The sequence below is a fragment of the Sapajus apella genome, unplaced genomic scaffold (assembly GCF_009761245.1).
Source record: "Sapajus apella isolate SASKATOON/1434 unplaced genomic scaffold, GSC_monkey_1.0 scaffold2, whole genome shotgun sequence".
NCBI lineage: Eukaryota > Metazoa > Chordata > Mammalia > Primates > Cebidae > Sapajus > Sapajus apella.
Window position 1 is genome coordinate 19494855 of NW_022436942.1, and position 20517 is coordinate 19515371.

The 20517-nt window shown below is 60.0% G+C and overlaps 1 protein-coding gene across 1 annotated transcript in view; it reads right to left on the bottom strand.

Moving 5' to 3' along the window:
• Positions 1–3673: 3673 nt before the first annotated feature.
• Positions 3674–20517, bottom strand: part of LRP1 (LDL receptor related protein 1) — an 86081-nt gene continuing 69237 nt past the window's right edge. The window contains exons 56-89 of the mRNA XM_032290007.1: positions 20260–20443; positions 20031–20116; positions 19751–19870; positions 19072–19259; positions 18732–18937; positions 17735–17923; positions 17054–17202; positions 16550–16643; positions 16266–16382; positions 15928–16047; positions 14763–14885; positions 14478–14603; positions 13884–14000; positions 13132–13238; positions 12899–13031; positions 11955–12074; positions 11739–11861; positions 11239–11379; positions 10995–11129; positions 10803–10922; positions 9766–10034; positions 8737–8915; positions 8148–8254; positions 7762–7878; positions 7123–7299; positions 6821–6961; positions 6509–6682; positions 6117–6278; positions 5666–5840; positions 5427–5528; positions 5202–5266; positions 5000–5090; positions 4750–4894; positions 3674–4597 (exon numbers count right to left, since the gene is read on the bottom strand). Coding sequence (XP_032145898.1) covers positions 4457–4597; positions 4750–4894; positions 5000–5090; positions 5202–5266; positions 5427–5528; positions 5666–5840; positions 6117–6278; positions 6509–6682; positions 6821–6961; positions 7123–7299; positions 7762–7878; positions 8148–8254; positions 8737–8915; positions 9766–10034; positions 10803–10922; positions 10995–11129; positions 11239–11379; positions 11739–11861; positions 11955–12074; positions 12899–13031; positions 13132–13238; positions 13884–14000; positions 14478–14603; positions 14763–14885; positions 15928–16047; positions 16266–16382; positions 16550–16643; positions 17054–17202; positions 17735–17923; positions 18732–18937; positions 19072–19259; positions 19751–19870; positions 20031–20116; positions 20260–20443 — 4743 coding nt within the window. The 3' untranslated portion in view covers positions 3674–4456. The remainder of the gene's footprint in view (positions 4598–4749; positions 4895–4999; positions 5091–5201; positions 5267–5426; positions 5529–5665; positions 5841–6116; positions 6279–6508; positions 6683–6820; positions 6962–7122; positions 7300–7761; positions 7879–8147; positions 8255–8736; positions 8916–9765; positions 10035–10802; positions 10923–10994; positions 11130–11238; positions 11380–11738; positions 11862–11954; positions 12075–12898; positions 13032–13131; positions 13239–13883; positions 14001–14477; positions 14604–14762; positions 14886–15927; positions 16048–16265; positions 16383–16549; positions 16644–17053; positions 17203–17734; positions 17924–18731; positions 18938–19071; positions 19260–19750; positions 19871–20030; positions 20117–20259; positions 20444–20517) is intronic.

A 20517-nucleotide genomic window follows, 5' to 3' on the forward strand; every position in this document is an offset into this window, starting at 1 on the left:
GGCGCTGGGGGCGGGGCGCGGGCGGGGGAGAAAGTTGGGTCTGACTCCGCGGGCGGGGGGCGGGGCTCCGCGGCGCTCCAATCCCGGCCGCGCCCCGCGCGCCCCCTCCCGCCCAGCTGGGGGCGCCGAAGGTGACTTTCACCCCGACACGCCCCGGACACGCCCCTGGCCCAGGTACGAGGCGGAGGGAGTCGAGGGGCTCAGGCCCTGGACTCCCGAGAGGCCGCGTCTGTGCGCCCAGGAGGAACAGGGCAGGGCGTGGGGCGCCGGGCTACGGGCTCCGGGCTCCGGGCTCCTGGCTCCCGGCCCGCGCACTCGGGCCCGGCGAGACTCTCCATGTCCGAGGCCTCTGCCCTGCTCAGGGGCAAGGTGGGACCGGGGCAGGCGCTGGGCAGGGGCCGAGGTGGGGACGGGCGGGGCCTCGGGCGGCAGCCGCCGCGCAATGCTGACGGGGATGGATGGGCGCCCCGCGGCTCATTCGGCCCGGAGATGAGAATCATTGATCACGGACGGAAACCCCATCACGTCTGTCAATAGGGCTGACAAACGGCGCCCACCGCCCCTGTCCCCGCCCCACCGCACCTCTGCGGTTTCAGGACCCCTCGGCTAGACCCGCTGTTCACCTTTGCCCTTCGTCGCCACCACTGACCCCCAAGAGGTCTGGCGCGCCCCAGCATGGGGGCTGGGCAGGAAATCCCGCTCAGCGCCGTCCGCCGGGCCTCTTGGTGCAGTCTCTGTTCCTTCCCTCCCGCCGTCCCGTCTTTCACCATCAGCCCTTCAGATCCTCATCCCCTTCCCTATCTCTGTCCTTGTCTCTGTCCCCAGCCCCAGCTTTCTGTCCCCATCCTCTTCTCTGTTTCTTCCTCGGTTCCCTCCTCCCCCAAGCCTCTCTCTCTCTCCTGCCCGGAAGGCTTCAGCTGTCAGCTGTTGCTATGCACTGAGGCTGTGGCTGAGTTTGTGGTATGACCAACACCTAGACAGTGAGAGGTAGGGACTAGCGAAGAGACCAAGAGACAGATACATCCCTTGAGGGCCCACCCCAGGCATGCATGCAGATGCATTCACCGGGACAGGGTACACGGAGCGAAATACAGAGACAGGCGCACACCTAGCGGCACCCCCACACACTGAGGAGCTCAGCAACAGAGGCGAGCACACCTGCACCCAGACGAACACACCCAGACAGCTGCTCAGATCGCTTGCCCTCTCCTTGTCTTGGCAGAGAGAGCAAACACCCACAGAGGTGGACACACACACACTGAGACACACAGGTGTATGCTGTCACTGGCAGCCCAGAAGACACGCGGGAACACATACAAATAAGTGGACAGACAGATATGGGATGTGACAGCCACATGCATGAGTCAGGGAAAGGACAGAGTGCTGAGAGGATGAGGCAGACGCGGAGACACCCAGGGAGATAGGCGGAAGCCAGGAGGCAGGAACCTGGGTGCCAGGGCGGGGGCAGAGAGGAGAGAGGCAGGAAGGGGCAGGAGTGTCCAGGCTGAAGGCCAGAAGGTTGGAGCCAGAACCCTGAGCCCAGGGGTTCCAAGCACGAGTTCTGCTTCAGTAGTGGCTGGGAGCAGTGGGCACACCCAAGGCTAGGCTGTCCAGGACAGAAGCCCATTACCAGGGTCCTGGTCTTCTGGGGCCCAACCCACCGCATCTCTCCTCCTTAAGCTACCGTCTCAGACCACCCGTTCTCTCTCCAGTTACACATACATGTGCGCACTCGCACAAACACGAGTGCACACACGCGTGCACACTACTCGCCCTGTCTCTGGGTCTTTGCCTCCGTGCCTCTGTCTCTCCACTTCTGGACCTCTGTCCCTGTTTCTTCTCATCTCTCAGGTTGAGGTGAGGGCTTCCCACCTGCCTCCCTAGTGGGGAGTTAGAAGGACTGCCTCCTGGTGGACGCTCTTCCTAGTGAATCCTGACAGGCAGGCGGAGGAGTCTGCTCACTGAGGGGTGTGCCTTCCAAGCTGCAGTGGGGGCCCTTGTCGATCTGCCCAGGATCTTGAGATGACAGAGAATCAGTGGGAGGGGGGGTAGATGCATGGCTGGCAGAGGAGGGGCAGGCGTGGGGCTGGTGGTGGTGGGGAGCGGGCAGGCACTGGCGAGAAGGGGAGCCAGCTGGCAGAGGGTAAAGGGGTGTGGCAAAATAGCCGGAGGGAAGGAATTGAGAGAGGCTGGGCCGGGGTCCCGTCGCAGGTGCATGAGTGCTGAGGCGGGGGCGTGTGGGGCTTCAAGATAGGCAGTGCTGCAGGAGTACGGACACCACCTGGTGGCCAGATGGGGACACAGACCTCCCACCCGGCAACCAAGGATTCTGTTTCCACGCAGAGTTGCCCATCCAGGGCTCTTGAGAAGGCAGGGATCTCAGAGTTGGCTTGGAGGATGAGGTTGGAGAGGGCGTCTCAAGGCTAAGAGGGAAGGGGTGGGCTCTTGTTTCCACAGGTGCCTAGACTTGTAGCTTCCCCAAGGCAGAAGGAAGCCCAGGAGGAATCTCCTGGAGTTGAACCAGTGAGGGAGGGGGAATGAAAGGCAGTGCTCCCCGTTGGGAGTTGGGTAAGGGGTCTTCAGGCATTTGTGGCCACCCTCCCTGAGCTCATATTTGCTGTCCTGGGGCTCTAACCCTCTCTCAGTCCGGGGCAGTGTAAAACTGTGCAACCAGGCTAGGTGCGGTGGCTCATGCCTGTAATCTCAGCATTCACTCACAAGGCGAGTGAATCACGACGTCAGGAGTTCCAAGACCAGCCTGACCAACATGGTGAAATCCCATCTCTACTAAAAATACAAAAATTAGCCAGGCATGGTGGCACATGCCTGTAATCCCAGCTACTCAGGAGGCTGAGGCAGGAGAGTTGCTTGAACCAGGGAGGCGGAGGTTGCAGTGAGTGGAGACCGCGACACTGCACTCCAGCCTGGTGACAGAGTAAGACTCCATCTCAAACAAAACAAACAAAAAACTGCGCAACCTTCTGCAAGAAGTACCTCTAGGCAGGGGTTGAAATGGACCTGGATACCTTTGATTGACAGTTTTTTCCTGTTACTCCCTGGAATGGCTAAAAAGATTGGTGAGCTGGGGCTGCTAAGGGCCTGGCAAACTGGTCTTCCCAGCTCTCCTTCACCCCAGGAGACCCCCGGCTCTGGAATGCAGCATTTTACTTCACATCTGATTCATTAGTCTCCACAAATGTCAGTGCTCCAAGAGCAAATGCAGGCAGAGAGAATCACATGGGAGCACCCTGAAGGATAGGAAAGACTTCGCAGCCTCAATGTATTCACTTCTTACAGTGGAGCTTCTCACTGTGGGAGATCATTTTGTGTAGGGGGGTGGTGTCCAGTAGAAGTGAATGCAGAGAAACAGATCTGAGTTAGTGTCCTAGAGCCAGAAGGAACACACGATCCGGAGACTCGAAGTCACGGCTGAAGGTCACACAGTCAGAAGAAGCAGATCTTCCTTGTCAAGTCCAGTGCCACCCGCTTCCCGGCACAGCAAGATGGAGAGGGAAGGGCACTGAAAACTAGCTCGTCTGCCTCCAGCACGGAGCAAGTCTCCCTCTGGTGGCCAAAGCAGGCAAGTGCAGCCCCAGCTCCCAGCGTCTCTCACACACAGGCAGACACCAGTGGCTTTTTTTTCTTTCTTTTTTTTTTTGGTTGTTATCCCCCATTTTTTTTTTAACAATTTTATTTATAACAATATCTGTGTTATTTAGTTGTAAAGGAATTCAGCAAAAATTATTAAAACGTTCACGTCCCCAAAACGGGGCTGCCCGCTTGCCCTTCCTCGGTGTGGCTCACCTCCTCAGCATCCCCAGGAGAGGGGAGGTTGGGGGAATGTTTACCAGAGGAAGTCTCCAGCCCTGGAAACCTCGGTGGGGGCCGTGGAGATGGGGAGGGCCTGTCTGAGAGGGGCACTGAGCATGGCCATCTCATAGGGGCCCCTGGAGCCGGGGCTGGGGTTTGGGGTGGCCTTCCCCAAGAACTGAAACACTCCATCCTCTCCTGCCCACCTCAGCCAAAGCCACAGCTTCCAGACAGGGGCAGCAAAGAACTCTCCCTCCCCAGAATTAGCCCTCAGGGAGCTGTGGGAGCGGGTAAGCAGGAGTAGGGGAGAGCCTTGGCAAAGTGTCTTATACAGGGAGGGGTCAGCAGCCCCAGCTCTCCCAGTGGGGTGCGTTCTGGTGCGAGGGTAGAAGTGCAGCCCCAAGCCCTCCCTGCCTGCCTCCCTGAAGGCAGGATGGGGGTGCCGAGGAGCAGGCAGGGAGGGGATGGAGAATTAATACTGTGCTCGCTTGCTGGCTTGCTCACTCACATATAAAACGTAATTCCTTCATTTTTACATTTATACATCCGGCGGGGCCGGGGAGGGGCTGGCTGGGGAAGGGCTCGCTGAAGGACTTCTCTGGTGGGGGCAGGAGGCTCTCTGGGGGGAGTCCGACGGGGCAGGGCCCTATGCCAAGGGGTCCCCTATCTCGTCCTCAGGGCCCCGGCCCAGGAGTTCTCGTTTCTCATCCGTGCTGGCCAAGGAGTGGCGACTGCCGTGGCCGCCCATGTAGAGTGTGGCATACACGGGGTTGGTGAAGTTGGTGGGCTGCAGGGTGACAGGGTTCAGGTGGGGCTCAGCAGCTGGGCCTGTGGCCCAGGTCAACTCACCCCCTCCTCTGCCCCCTCACCTAACCCAACACCTTTGATTAGGCCACCCACAGCCTCATGGCCCTCCACCCTGCCCGCCTCCCAGCCCACCTTGTCAGGGTCCAGGGCAAAGTCGGCATCCAGGAGGCCTCCCACGTCATCAGGCTCTCCGCCCTCGTACATCTTGTAGGTGGGGTTCCCAATCTCCACGTTCATGGCCCCATTGGTCATCCGCTGGTGTTGGAAGCCCTTGGCCCTGAGGAGAGGCAGGAGGATAAGGGGACAGAGATTATTGGGGGGGTGGCATTATTATAGGATGGCAAAATAATGGCCAGAACGTTCCAGATTCCCTGTGACTCACCCTTGGACTCGCCGCTTATACCAGAATACCACTCCGGCCACCAGAAGCAGCAGCAGCAACAACAGCAGAGGGATGAGAATGGAGGCCATATCTGGAGGGAAGAGGTGGGACACTGAGTCACCAAGGCTCAGGGAAGCAGGAGGCACACGGTCCCCCTGCTCTGGGTCCCGGCGGCCCTGCCTGCCCCACCCCTGCCACCTACGTCCTGGCTGCTGCTGGCTGAAGACATGCTCCTCACACCGGGGCCCTGTCATGTGGGGCGGGCACCTGCAGAAAGGAGGGACACGGCTGAGTAGGCATAACTTCCATAGCCACTGCTGCCAGGGAGACGGGGTGTGGAGGGTGGGTGCTGAGGCCCGGCAGTCCTGCTCAGATCTGGGGAAGGGAGGGATGCTCTATGCCTGGGTGAAGCCCAGGCCCAACTCACTGGCACTCAGGCATCATTTTGCTGTTCATGGTGCAGGAGCCGCCATTGCTGCAGTGGCCAATGCAGGTGAGACAGCTGGGGGCCACCCGGCCATCTGTGCAGCTGTGGGAAGAAATCAGAGGCTGGGGCTGGGGCTGGGGCTGGCAGAGTTGTGTGTGGGATGCTGAGGAGGGGCTGGGCAGCGCTGGGACAGGGCAGGGGCCGGGCGGGGTGGAGCCATGGAGGAGGGTCCCACTCACTTGCAGGTGACATCACCACTCTGCTTGTTGACCACACAGGCTCCTTCGAGACAGCGGCTGCACTTGTTCACCTCACACCTTGGCCCCTCAAAGTAGGCAGTGCAGCGGCATTGTCGGGAGCCATCGGTGGCCATCTGGCAGGTGCCAAAGTTCTCACAGTAGCCAGAGCACTGCCCTGTGGTTGGGGAGGGAGAGGAAGTGCCTCAAACCCCACCCTTGTGCGGGTTCTCCATACGTTGAGCCCAGCTTTTCTGTCTGGATAATCCTGGTGCTGGGGGTGCACTGATCTTTGTGGGGAAGCGCCAGCCACCTGGGCCTTGCTCAGCTGCAAAAGGCCTCCCTTCCTGAACTGGCCCCTGTGGGTCCCAGGCACAGGTGGACCATTACCCCATGCTCTGGGGTCCTCTGTCACCCTCCCGCCTGCCTTGGGGCCCAGGGATAGCTCACTCACGGTACTGGCAGCGGTCGCCCAGGAAGCCAGGTAGGCATCGGCACTGGGGCTGGTTGCCCTGGTTGACAGTGCAGGTGCTGTTGTTGGCACAGTAGCCCGCACACACCTGCTGGGTGCATTTGGGGCCCGTGAAGCCCGTGGGGCACCGGCACGTGGGCATGCCTGGTGGGAGAAGATGTGTGAGTGGGACTGTGGCCCTCGGGACCACCTGGCCCTACAGCAGAAGAATGGACTGGACCCGGGCGGGAGGCAGAGACCAGAGTGCCTGGATGCTGGGTCGTGGAGAGGCTGGAGGTGAGGCAGGGGCTGGGCATCTGCCTGAAGTGGGGCAGCGGGTGGTGGGGCTGGGGCTCAGGGGCAAGGAGCAGGCTTGGCAGCATGAGGGGGCATACCAGAGGGGGAGGCAGCGCAGGTGCCCCCATTGCGACAGTGCTCCCAGCACTGGTCCAGTTCACACTTGTCACCTGTGTAGCGGGGCTGGCAGCGGCACTTGGGCTGCCTCCGTGCATTGAGGAAACAGCTGCCGCCGTTGAAACACTGCAGGTTACAGGTTCCAGGCCGGGAAGCTGCAGGATGGGCCAGTCAGGCGGCAGAGCCAGGGGAATAGGAGGGGAGGGACGGGCAACAAGGTCAGGAGAAGTCAGGCGCCACAGGAAGGAGAGGGTCCTGAGGCACAGCTGGGGACTGGGAGGGCATGAGCGTACCATCTGGGGGGGGTGTTGGAGAGGGCACAGGCACGCACGTGCCGTTGTCTAGCCGCTTCCCATTGGGACAGGTGCAGACAGGTCCACTGGGGCTCAGCAGGCAGAGCCACTCGCATTTCTTGCGGTCACATGGGTTGGTCACTGCAGGTATGGATGGGGTGGGGAGGATGCTGAGCAGGACCCTTCTCTGAGGCCTGTGAGCCCAGGATGACACCTCCCCACCAGGTCCCAAGGCCACAGCTTGGAGACTCAATGCCCACAGGCCTCCCCTTCCCCAGCTCAGGCTCTCCCTCCACCCCCACCTTCGGGCTGCTTGTGCTGATGGTACAGGACCACGTCAGAGGCATGGCTCAGGGCCCCCGTCAGGTTGACCAAGGGGCTGTGGCCAAACTTGTGGATCTTGAAGACACGATTATTGATGTAGGTGACACCATAGATGTAATCCTCAAAGACGTCGATGCTGAAGGGGTGACTTAGGCCTGGGGGAGGAGGTGGAGTCAGAGGGGACCCAAGGGTCACTCAGGCCCTGGCCATGCTGTCCATGATGCTGGCACCCGTGGCTCCCAGACACCTCAAACTCAACACATCCAGACCAAATTCCCCTCCCTGCACCTGTTCCTTCTCCTATGGCCACCACTGGCAAAAGGTCCCATCACCCTCAGACTTCTGGGGTCACGGCTGACTTCTGTTCCTTCTCTTCTCATTTTAAGTTCCTAATGTACCTATGCTGCCTCCGCGCAACCCAACCAATGAGTGGACAAGTAGGCCAGAGGGCCAGGGTGGGCCTCAGGCCTGACTCAGGGGGAGCCCAGCTGGAGAGGCCTGGAAGGTACTACAGCATTGCTGGGGTCAGTGACAAAGGATGGGAGGCATTGAAATGGGGCCTTTGGCTTGGTAGGGAGGATGGCAGGGCTGGGGACAGGCTGCTGCTGCGCTCTGACCTCGTTTGCTGTCAGCAGCCACAATGGGGTCCGTGCCATTGAGCCGGATGCTGCCGATGACTGAAAGCTTGGCATCTGCCCAGTACAGCCGCTCATTGTGATAATCCACAGCCAGGCCTGGGTAGGCAGAGAGCACCGTGAGGGCTTGACCTCCCGTCCCCAGGCTGAGGGTGGAAAACAGAACTGCCTCTATGCCTGGGACAGCTCCACCCTGTTCACACACTACCCACAGTCGCCTCTTCCGGGAAAAGCCTCTGCAGCCTATCCGCCCGTCCCAGTCCAAGCCCCATCCCGTCCCTCGATTTTGTGTGACTTCAGCAGCAGCTGGGCTCTGCGAGCTGGGCCCCTCCATGCCCCTGCCCCTCCCACACTCTGTCCCCACAAACCTGTGGGCCACTGAATGTTGTCCTGCACCAGTGTCTCCCGGAGGGTTCCATCCATTGCTGCCGTCTCAATCTTGGGGTGGTTGCCCCAGTCTGACCAGTACATGGTGCTGGGGGGGGGAGAAGGGGTGAGTGTGGGCAGGCCCGAGGCAGGCCCAGGCAGGACACCAGCTTGCTGGTCTGGGTACAGGGACTGCTGGGGACTGGGAGGAGGGCGTTCTGTCCTCCTACAGAGAAGCAAGAGGGAATCTGCATTCCAGCAGGTTGAAGGGCTTTTCCTGTAAGCCACATTGTGCTCAATCAGAGCCACAGATGCTGGCAGAGCTGTTCCCGGGGCAGAGCGAGGCTGCTCATGACAACCAGCCAAGCAGAGATCAGGTCCTGGCCCGAGCAGGCCTAGCTGGGGGCCCCGGGCAGAGGCAGAACGGGGAAGGCCAGGCAGGGGCGGCCAAGAAGGCCCAAGGGCCTGAGAAGGACTCTGTCCTCAGGCTGGCCTGGGAGGGAAGGTCACGCCTGTGGGTGTAGCCCCTGACTCTGTCCCAGTGGCTTCCTACCACCAGCCCAGAGGCCTCCCCCAAGGGCCCTTGCCCACCCCCTCAGTGGGTCCACCACAATGGCGTGGGGCTCATCAATCATGCCCGAGATAAGCGTCTTGCGGTTCTCGCCCTTCATCTGTGCCACTTCGATCACATCTCGGCCCGAGTCGGTCCAATACACGTTCCCGGCCACCCAGTCGATGGCAATGCCTCTGGGCATCTTCAGCCCTGAAATCTGAATGGAAGCCACAGGTTCAGGTACCACTGCTTTGTCTTCCTGACATTATCCCCCACTACCACTCTGTCAGCCTGTCCCTGCTGGAACGTCAGCCCAGGCTCACAGCCAGTTCCCTGGCTTTAAAGAGATTCAACTGGCCTGGAGCTTATGTGCAGACCTGCGACTCTCACAAGTGGCTGGTGAGCCCTCCCTAAGCCTGAACGATGGCAACGATCACCTGATTTTATTGATAAAGTGACACCGAAAGACGTTAAATGAGTCAGCTAAGACGTATATGGCGGGTGGTGGCAATGATGGGGGACCGTGCTGGGGGACTGTCTGCCTACCCATCGTGCCCTGGGCTGCCTGCAGTAGAGCCAGCTGCTGACCATTCCCACTGCTCTGTCTTCCCACCGGTCATGCCTAGAACACAATCCTGAGACTGCCCTGCCCTACTCTCACCCTTTGCCCCTCGCACTGATAGCCCTTTCCTTTCTTTTTTTTTTTTTTTTTTGTGATGGCATTTCTCTCTATTGCCCAGGCTGGAGTGCAATGGCGAGATCCCAGCTCACTGCAACCTCCACCTCCCAAGTTCAAGGAATTCTCCTGCCTCAGCTTCCCAAGTATGTGGGATTACAGGTACCTGCCACCATGACTGGCTTTTTCCTTCTTTCTACACACTCCTGGAAAATTTTCGTATTTTTAGTACAGACAGGGTTTCACCATGTTGCCAGGCTGGTCTTGATCCAGGCTGGGATTACAGGTGTGAGCCACTTTCCCCAGCCAGCACTGCCCTTTTCAAATCCTGCTCTGAACCGCGTGCTCTATGGGGTGCTTCCACTCCATCCACACCAGGTTGGGCACTCACGTTGAGGTGGGTGACACCCCGGTCAATCTGTCGCCGGTGGCGGTTGGAAGTGGTAGGAGGCGCAGCAGGTGGCAGGCTGCGGTAGGAGATGGTGCCCGTGTGCCAGTTGGTCCAATAGACGCGGCCAGCCTTCACATGGACATCCATGGCATCGATGCGGACACTCTCGTCACCCTGGAATGCCTGCTCGTAAGCTGAATGGGGGTGCCCGGGGAAAAGGCTGCGGATCTCATTGTCATCGGCGATGTACAGGACCTGGTACTCAGAACCTGGAGGAACAAGAGGCCAGGGCTGGGGCTGTGGGATGGAGATGTGCACTGCACCCAGCTCAGCTTTCACACGAGTGGTGTCCTCTCTCCTGGTGGAACCATCTGCTCTGGCCAGAAGCTGCTGCTTACCCTCCCTGCTTGGGGTTGCAGGCTCCCCAGCCACACCTCTGGACCTCCTCCTCTCCTCCCCTGAGCTGATCTACTGCAACCTGCTCCTTTCAGCCAGAAAACAGCCTCTGGATGGTATCACCATGCTCTCTGCTACAAACTGCCTGGCACATGCTTGGGGGTGTGTAGGCACATGGGGTGTGTGTGCTTGGCATGGAGCGTGTGGGTGTGCATGGGTGGGCATGATGGGAGTGTGCGTGTATGATATGTGTGTGCAGGGGTGTGTGTGAATGTGCACAGGTATGCACAAGGCACAGGTGGGTGTCAAAGTGTGTGGGGAATATGCAGGTGAGGCCCCACAACTGTGAGTGTGCAATGCATGTCTGAGTGTGCTCTCGTCCTGGGGGTGGTGAGTGAGGAGGCGTGTGTAATTCAGAGCACTGCTGCACCCCAGACTCCTTCAGTGAGCTGGCCCCAGGACCTGCCTCCTCTGCTCGGGCCAGCCCTGTGCCCAGGCAGGCGCACCTAGGAGTCTGGAGCTTCCTGTCTGGGCAAGGTGTCTGCAGAAAGATATTCTATTCCAAGTCGGCCCTGTTTGCTATCCCAGCCGCCAGTACCCCCGCTCCCCCCAGCCTTTCTGCTCTCTGGCGGCTGCAGCACCTTCAGCCTTGCAGGTGTTGTGCGTCTTCATGAAGTTCCGAGCGCAGCTGCAGAGGTGGCCACCCTTGGTGTTGTTGCAGAGTTGCGAGCAGGTGCCGAAGCGCAGGCACTCGTTGATGTCTGGGGGTTACAGGGAAGGTCATGTGGGTCCCCGGCTGGGGTGTCCGCCCCCGTTCTGCTCCGCTTTCCTACCTTGGCATCCAGGCTGGCCGGGCACGGTGTGGAAGCCCGAGCGGCAGGCACAGTAGGCTGCTTTCTCGGTGCGCACGCAGCGCGCCTCGTCCCCACAGATGCTGGCGTTGGTGGTGCAGCTGGTCAGCTTGGGGTCTGTGGGGGACAGAGAGTGGATGTCCCCCGCCCGAGCCACCTCAGGCTGGGGCTCAGGTCTGCCCCCACCCCCCTCCCTGTGGGCGCGCCGTATGCTTCCGGGCCTGACCGATGCTGCAGTCCTCCTCGTCGGAGCCGTCCCCACAGTCGTCAAACAAATTGCAGCGCAGGGAGGAGGAGAGGCAGCGCTGGTTCCGGCACAGAAACTCCTTCTTGTCTTTGCAGTGGGTGGTCTGGGCCGTCGGGGGCTCTGAGGAGGGGGGAGGCTTTAGGCCCTGAGTATTCACCCCTGCCCTTCCTCCCACAGCGACCCCATAGATACCAGGGGCTCCCAATTCCTAACTGACAAGGCTTGCAGGGGGAGCAGGTCAAATGTTCGGGTTCCCAGCCCCACCTATGAGACCTGGGGCATCAGGCAGCCCCTGGAGCCTCCCCCAGGGGCTTCTCTGTCCCAACAAAGAGCCCCCAGGATCCCAGCAATGGCTCCTCCCCTTCCTGGGCGAGTCCTCCTGGTTAACCCTAACCCCGACGCAGCTCGTAGGAAGCCCACGTTTGCATCCCCTGCGAACCACCGGTGCCCCCCAGGCTTCCCGTCGGCCCCCTGCTCACCACAGTCCTCCTCATCAGTCCCATCCCCACAGTTGTCTGTGCCGTCGCATTGGCGCCCAATCCACAGACAGACGCGGTCATTCTTGCAACGGAAGGGCCGGTTGGGAGGGCACACGAACCGGGCTGTGGCAGCCAGGGGGACACAGAGCCAGAATCAGTCTTGGTGGGGTGGCTGCTGGACACAGGGGAGCCGGGGAGCCCCGCCCCAAATCTCACCACACTCCTCGGGGTTCTCATCGGAGTTGTCCCCGCAGTCGTCCTCACCATCACACTTCCAGGCCAGCGGCTTGCACAACGTGTTGTTGCACTGGAACTCATCCAGGGGGCAGGTCCGCACTGGAGCCGGGGGAGCCGAGAGAGAGGATGAGCTGTGAGCCCACCCAGACCCTCTCTCCACAGGTGGGGGCTCCAGGCTCATAGGGGTCACCAGGCAAGCAGTGGCACAGCCAAATTGGAGCCAGGTCTCTTAATTTTCTACTTGGTGGGGCAAAACTGCTTTCTCTGGTGTTTAAGGAGAAGAGGCCATTTTTGGGTGGTGTCCAGAGGGATTCAGAGGGCAATCCTTCTCTGGTACGTGCCAGGGCACTGGGCTGTGTAGTTCCACAGCGGGGACAGGGAACAGCACTGGGCTGGGAGTGGGAGACCAGGTTTCCACCCCTGTAGAGCCAGGACATCTGCCCGCACAGTTGGGATTTCTGCTCCAAGCTCGAGTCTTCTCTCACTCCAGGCTTCACCTGCCCCCTCTGGGCTGCCAAGGCCAGGTAGGTCAGCCAGGGACAGGCATTGTCTCACTGTCCCAGGAAGGGAAAATGGGTAGGGCTTTTCTTCCTGGGGCAGCAGACTGTCTCGGAGAGACTTGTGGGGTGGGGCCTAGACAGGCACAGCCCTCAGGGTTTGCTGGATTTCAGCTCAACTGGTCCCCTAGACCACATGACATTGAGCTGGGCACAACCTGCACAAAAATGTATATGCAGGACCCTGTGTCTTGTTTACTGCTACGTCCCTAACACCTATGACAGTGCCTGGCATGTGGTAAATGCTCTATGAGTATTTGTTGCATGAAGAATGAATACAGAAAACAAAGAACAAGTGAATGACTGGGCCACGTGACAGGGCGGGCAGCAGAGAGAGGACCCAGGGAGAGCAAGCCAGGGGCGCACCACCAGTGCTGCAGGCCTCCTCGTCGCTGCCATCCATGCAGTCGGCGTCTGCGTCACAGCGCCAGCGCAGCGGGATGCAGTGGCCGCTTTTGCACTGGAACTGGTCCATGTCACAGCGGGGGGTGCAGTCTTTCTGTGGGCATAGGAGCAGGCAGCTGGTCAGCTCTCGACACCCCTGAGCCCTGCCGGAACACCTCTGAGGCCACTTCCCTCCTTCTCATCTCTGCGCCCACCTCGTCTGAGCCATCTGCGCAGTCATGGTCCCCATCGCATTTCCAGCGCCCCGCAATGCAGCGGCCGTTGGCACAGGAGAACTCACTCTCGGAGCAGGGTCTCGGGGCTAGGAAGGACAGGGGGAGACAGGCCCAGGAGGGTGGGCACAAGGACTCCAGGCCTCAGCAGTGCCACAGTTCCCAGCCCAAGGCCCATCCCCATGCCTCTGAAGTCCGCAGCTGACTGACCCAGAGGCTGAGCCAGGCCTGGCAGAGCCCACTGGCTGCCCCTGTGGAACAGCTGGGCACAGAGGGTGCCCACACTTACCCCATGAGACAGACACCAGAGAGGGCACAGGTGCCTGGCCTTGCTCTCAGGACAGACTGTATTTTGGGAGGGGAGGGAGGGGCAAGACCACTAAGACAAGCATCAGGGTTTGGGGAGAGGTCAATCAAGGATGATGGGGAGAGGCACGGCACAGGGACAGGGGGCTCTGGGGCAGAGGTTGGGGGTGTGGTGGGAGCACGGGCACATCAGAGACACCTACCTCTGCAACCCCGAGAGGACAGTGTGAAAATGGAGAGAAACATGAGATGAGGTGAAATGACACAAACTCAAATACACGACATGGAGTGGGGTGGGTGAGGAGGGTGGCTCCTGTCCCTGCCCTGGGAGGTGGCCGCCAGCTCTGGCTCGGCCTGTGGCAGGAGGGTGTTGCGGCAAGGGCCAGGCCCAGGAGGGGTTCTCTCGGGCTGGGCAGGTGGGGACGTACTGCAGCTCTCCTCGTCAGAGTTGTCGCCACAGTCGTTGTCGTAGTCACACTGCCAGCGGCCGGGCACGCAGCGGTTGTTCTTGCAGCGGAACTGGTATGGCTCGCAGGTGCGCTCATCTGGAGGAGGTAAGTGTCAAGGCAGTCAGGGACAGGGCTGGGGCACACATTAGGGTCTAGCCAGGCGTAGTCAGCCTGGCCCAGCGGGGAGGGTGGGCATCTCAGCTTGGGAAGGGTCAGCCTCGGGGAGCCCAGCTGGTGTTTTGAGATGTGGCGTCTACAAGGTCTGGGGACAGGAGACATGGGGGTGCATGCGCAGCTGCTTTGGGGAGGAGATGAATGGATCCCATAGGGTGGGCAGGGAAAGCTCTGCACAGGTATGTGCTGATGAGGCGTGGGCAGGGAAACTGGGAGGCACAGGGCACAGGTGGATGTGGGGAAGCGAGCTCCAGCCAGACCTCCCTCCCCAGCCCCAGGAGGCCTGGCACCAGGGCCATGATGACCAGTCAGTGGTGGCCCCCAGCCCTCAATCTGCCAGGGTGCCATGCCTCCCACCCAGGTAGACCACCTTCCTCCTGGAGCGGGGTCTCTGCTCACCACACTCTTCCTTGGGCTCATCCGAGCCATCTCCACAGTCATCCTCTCCGTCACACTTCCAGCGCGCCGGGATGCAGCGGCCCGAGTCCTTACATCGGAACTCATCCACACCACAGGTCATCTGGGCTGCAAGCAGGTGGGCACAGGGTGAGGATAAGGTTCCTTCCAGGAGTGTGCCAGGAGGGTGGGGAGGGCATGAGAGCGGCCACTGAGGGGGTTGCTTGTCAGGGTGGTGGGAGCAGCAGACACTGGGGAGGGATCTGGGCTCCAGGCCAGGCAACTCACTGCAGTTGGCGGGCTCGTCACTGCCATCCACACAGTCATTGTCCCGGTCGCAGACCCAGACCCGGGGGATGCAGCGTTTGGTAATGGAGCACTGGAACTGGTTGGGGGCGCAGGTCACCTCGGCTGTGGGGCGGCGAGAGAATGAGGGCCCTCCCTTACACCCACCACCCCAGTTCAGGATCACCATCTACTTCCTCTTCTAAGCCCTGGCCTTGGTCCTGACAGCAACTTCTTGGGAGGAAAGAACAATTTTTTTTTTTTTTGAGACAGAGTTTCACTCTTGTTGCCCAGGCTGGGGTGCAATGACGCAATCTCGGCTCACTGCAACCTCCGCCTCCCAGGTTCAAGTGATTCTCCTGCCTCGGCCTCCCTAGTTGCTGGGATTACAGGTGCCCACCACCACGCCCAGCTAATTTTGTATTTTTTTTTTTTTTTTTTTTTTTTGAGACGGAGTTTCACTCATGTTACCCAGGCTGGAGTGCAATGGCGCGATCTCGGCTCACCGCAACCTCCGCCTCCTGGGTTCAGGCAATTCTCCAGCCTCAGCCTCCTGAGTCGCTGGGATTACAGGCACACACCACCATGCCCAGCTAATTTTTTTGTATTTTTAGTAGAGACGGGGTTTCACCATGTTGACCAGGATGGTCTCGATCTCTTGACCTCGTGATCCACCCGCCTCGGCCTCCCAAAGTGCTGGGATTACAGGCTTGAGCCACCGCGCCCGGCCAATTTTGTATTTTTTTAGTAGAGATGGGAGTTTCGCCATGTTGGTCAGGCTGGTCTTGAACTCCTGACCTCAGGTGGTCCACCCACCTCAGCCTCCCAAAGTGTTGAGATTACAGGCATGAGCCACCACCCACCTCAGCCTCCCAAAGTGTTGAGATTACAGGCGTGAGCCACTGTGCCTGGCCCGGAAGAACAGTTTATCCCCTTTTGGTGCTTTTTGTTTTCTGGATTTCTCTATCTCTATATCATGCACAATGATTTTTATGAGCAAAGCAAGTTACACCCAATATAATTTGTGTTGTCCAACTACTAAAGCTGTTTGAGAGCCTCTTGAAGCTGTAGGGAGATTCCGCCTGCCCTGTTTCTGTGTCATCTCCCACCACCGTCCCCCACCTGACGCTGCTCCTCATCCCCCCCAGCCACCGCCTCAGGCACTCACGGCAGTCCCTCTCGTCCTCCCCGTCTCCGCAGTTGTCCTGCCCATTGCAGCGGAAGATGCCGGGAATACAGCGGTTGGTGTTGGTGCACTTGAACTGACTGGGCAAACAGACGTGGATGTCTGTGGGGGGAGAAAGGGGTGACTCGTGGTGAAGGGAGGACTCACAGGCAGGGAGAGGGCGTCCATCCCTCAGCGGGGAAGGCACAGGCTTGAGCTGAAGGAATCCAGTCTGGAGAGCAAGCTGACATGGGCTTCAACTTCCCTGACCTTGAAAGCCCCAAATCCTGGGGTGGGGAAGATGCCGGGGAAGGAGGGAGGGTGGCTGGGCAGCTCTTTACCACAGTTGGCCTCATCACTGTTGTCCTGGCAGTCATTGTCACCATCACAGATGAAGGCAGGGTTTGTGCAGATGCCTGTGGAGCACTGGAACTGTCCCGGCCGGCACTTGAACTCAGCTGCCGGAGAGGGGGGAGGCTCAGTGTCAGAGTGGCTGGGGTGGGCGCCGCCAGGTCCCCTTGCAGAGTGCTGCAGCCCCAGCCTCTCTGGTGGCCATTCAAAGCCTCGGGAGCCAGGCCACCCCGACACAGCTGAGGAAGCTCCTGTCACCCCAGCAGGCACTCACGACAGTCGGGAGGCTCATCCGAGTGGTCCCCGCAGTCATCCTCGGTGTCACACTTCCACCAGAAGGGGATGCACTTGTCGTTCTTGCACACAAACTGGAGGGCAGGCGGGGGCAAGAGGGGTTGGTGGGGGTCTGGGGAACTTAGAAGTCTTTCTTTTGAGGGACTTGGATGTTTCAAACAAGTTGTGGGGGTCAGGGTGTTCTGGGGCAGGTTGGGCTACGGCGAGTGAAGGAAGGCCAGGCATGGGCTGCGTGGGGCAGAGTGGGGAGGGCAGCACTGGGGCATGGTGAGGAGGGTCAAGGTTAGGGTGTGGAGGTGTCTGTGTGAGGTGACGGGGTTAAAGTATTGCTGTGGGGAGACAAGAGGTAGGCAAGAAATGTCGGGGTGTTAGCGTGGGAAAACCAGATGCATGAGGACATTAGGACAGAGCAGGTGTTGGGGTCCAAGGAGGATTGGGGGTCGGGGAGCGGGCACTGGTGATGGGGTCTAGGGGACAGCCTCACCTGGCTGGCCGTGCAGTTGGACACGCAGGTGCGCCCGTCGCTGCCCAGGTAGAAGTTGGTGGGGCAGGCACATTTGTAGCCTCCCCCGGGGGACAGCAGGCACAGGTTGCTGCAGCCACCATTGTTGACCTTGCAGGGGTGATTGGGCACTGCCAGAAAAAACATGGTCACACAGTGGCTGGGGAAACCCAGTCTGTGGCTGCCCCTGGGCCAGGAGCTGCAGGCAGAGTACAGGCAGCACTCGCTGGTGACATTTTCTAGTCTTCCAAAGCCTGCCTCATTTACTGTATCCTGGACAGAGGTGGGTGGGTCTAAACCCTGCCTCTTTTATGAGGGAGCTGAAGCCAGAGACAGGAGAGGATTCTTTCAAAGTCCCAGGATCAGGCCAGGCCTGTAGGCCGGCTCCCCACCTCCTCTGTGCTTCCCTCCCTGGGGCCTGCCTTGCTTCTGGGGGCCGGTACCCAGACCCCCGCTTGACTGGCCTCAGGGCCTTGCTGCTGCCAGACTTCAGGGCTGGATCCAGGCTGGGCTGAAGCTCCCGAGAGCCAGACCATCCCCTGTCTAGACACTCCTGGAGTCTCCAGGTGTGGCCAGGAGAGTGTGGTTGATGCTGGAGAAGGAGTGAGCAGGAGCTCCCAGGGACCGTGACCCTTCGCCTGCTCCCACCCCTCGCCTGCTCACCATCCGGCTGGCGCAGGGCATGGAAGACGTGCAGGTCCATGGGCCGGTGCAGCGTGCTGATGAGGAGCGTTTTGTTGGTGCCCGTGGTCTTGTGGGCTCGGTTGATGGACTTTGTTTCCCAGTCAGTCCAGTAGACGTAGTCCTCAAACAGGGTCAGTGCAAAGATGTGCGGGATGTCCTGGCTCAGCACTGCGGGGCCGAGGGGCAGGCATGGCGCTGGTCAGCCCAAGCTCGGACAGGGTGCCAGCCCACTCTACCTCCTCAAGCCCCACCACCACCCTGAGAGGTGGGTGTCAGCCCCAGTTCCAGACGGTTCAGGGGCCCCCCATGGTCTCACAACTAACAAGCGTCAGAGCTGGAGTTCAAACCCAGACTGCCTCATGGCAAGTTCCTACCTGCCAGTGCAGGCTTCCCCTTGGGAAGTGGGGAGCGCAGCACTTCCCAATCTCAGGCCTCCCACCCCGCCCTTCTCGGGGCCTGTCCTCCAGAACTGTGTATACAAGCGAAGGGCTCTCCTCCTCCTTCCCAAGTGAGCCGAGTGGTGGCCAGGCCCGGGAAGCCCCTCAGGTCCTCTGAACTACATGCCTTGGTGAGTGGTGACCTCAGACCGTGTCCTCTGCTTGTTTTTTTTTTTTTTTTTTGAGATAGAGTTTCCCTCTTGTTGCCCAGGCTGGAGTGCAGTGTTTCGATCTCGGCTCACTGCAACCTCCAACTCCCGGGTTCAAGCAGTTCTCTTGCCTCAGCCTCCTGAATAGCTGAAGTTTTAGTAGAGACGAGGTGTCTCCATGTTGGTCAAGCTGGTCCTGAACTCCTGACCTCAGGTGATCCACCTGCCTCGGCCTCCCAAAGTGTTGGGATTATAGGCATAAGCCAGTGTGCCCAGCCTGTCCTCTGCTTTTTATGTCCACTGTTGCCCCCAAAACTTGATCCCCTGTCGCTTCAGACCCCCATCCCCACCGAATGTGCTGCGCCTGGACAGCCTCACTGGGGCACTGACCAACGTGGCGATTGGAGCCATCCAGGCTGGCAAACTCGATGTAGTCCTCGCGGGCGTCGGCCCAGTAGATGCGCTCAGTGACATAGTCCAGCGTCAGGCCGTTGGGCCACGTGATCTTGGTGTCGACAATGACACTGCGGCTGGATCCATCCATGCCGATTCGGCCGATCAGTGAGTGGTCACCCCAGTCTGTCCAGTACAGGTACCTGGCGGTGAGTAGGCAGTGAGTCCCCAGAGATGCTGTAAACCGTCCTACTGGTGGCCTGCATGGAGGCTGGACCTGGATGCTGAGGGTGCCAGGTGCTTTCAGGGGCTCCCTCAACCCTCTTCAGCCACATACCCATTCTGCACGTCCACCACGAGAGCCCTGGGCTCACGGAGGCCAGAGCTGACCAGCACCGTCCGATAGGCCCCATTGAGCTTGGACACCTCGATGGTGTCCCGGCCTTTGTCACACCAGTACAGGTTGCCGCCCACCCAGTCCACAGCCAGCCCATCGGGGTTGCTGAGGCCTGTACGGTGCAGGACCTGCAGGAAGGGGTGGGGGAGGGAGAGCCTTGGGTGACCTTGGAGAGGACCTGCAAGTCTCTGTGAGGCTCAGCCTCCCCACGTGTAAAATGGGGTAGAGCTCCCTTTGTCAGCTCTGTTGGGAGAACCATGGAAGTAAAATGCCCAGTCCTGGGCATGACACTATGTAGGTATCAGCATAGACTCTAGGAGAGGAGTCTCTAGGTGAATGGGAACACACCCCAAGCCCCACAGTGCTTGGCCAGACCTCAGGGGGAACTTCCTGATAATTAGGGAGATGAGGGGCCAGCAGCAAGGGGAAGAGTAAGAGAAATCTCCCATTCCTTGCTGTCTGGGACTGGAGGAGAGGGAGCAGCTAGAACCAGCAGCCACATAGTTACTAGTGAGCGAGAAGGAAGCGGTCCGGCTGGGTAGGGGTGGAGGGGAGATGATCTGAAAACAGAGCCGGCTGGGGCGGCCCGGTGTTAGTGGCTGAGGACCGCCTGCCTCACCTGCACGTTGCTCCCGTTAAGGTGCATCCTTCGGATCATGCTGCCCTGGGTCGTCACATCCGTCCAGTAGATCATCTGCTCTCGGTAGTCAAAGTCCAAGGCAACGGCATTGTTCAGGCCCTGGATTTGGAGAGTGGGAGACAGCAGAAGTCCGTTGTGGCAGCAGGGGCCACACCTGCATTTCGGGGAGGGGTGGCTGGACCCAAGCGGGGAGACTGGCAAGGGAGGCTGTGCTGGGTCTGGGAGAGGAGCACCAGGGAGGAGGACCTGGGTTTGGCACCTGCTTAAGCAACGTGTAGTTGGAGCCATCCAGGTTGAGCTTTCGCAGGTAGTACCGGTTGGCGAAGATCAGAAATGGTTCTTCGTCTGTAGACAGAGAATCTCGCCTCAGCTCCTGGCACATCCTAGCGGCCCTGGTCTCCAGCCTGTCTGGAGCTCTGCCACTCGGGCAGTCCCGCACAGCCCACAGCTGCCTGGGTCACCTCATGCCTTCCAAACACACATCTCACCGGTCACAGCCTTGCAGCTGTGGGGGTCACCGCCACGGGGTGCGTAGCCCTCCACACACAGACACTTATAGCTGCCATGGGTGTTGATGCAGCGCTGGCTACAGGGGAAGGTGGTGCTGCACTCATCCACGTCGGCACACGTCCGGCCGTCATCCTTCAGCCGGAAGCCAGGGCGGCAGCGGCACTGCGGGCACAGGGAGCCTCGGGCTGGGTGTGTGGCAGGGTCCGGGCCTTCCACCCTGCAGACCTGGCTCAGAG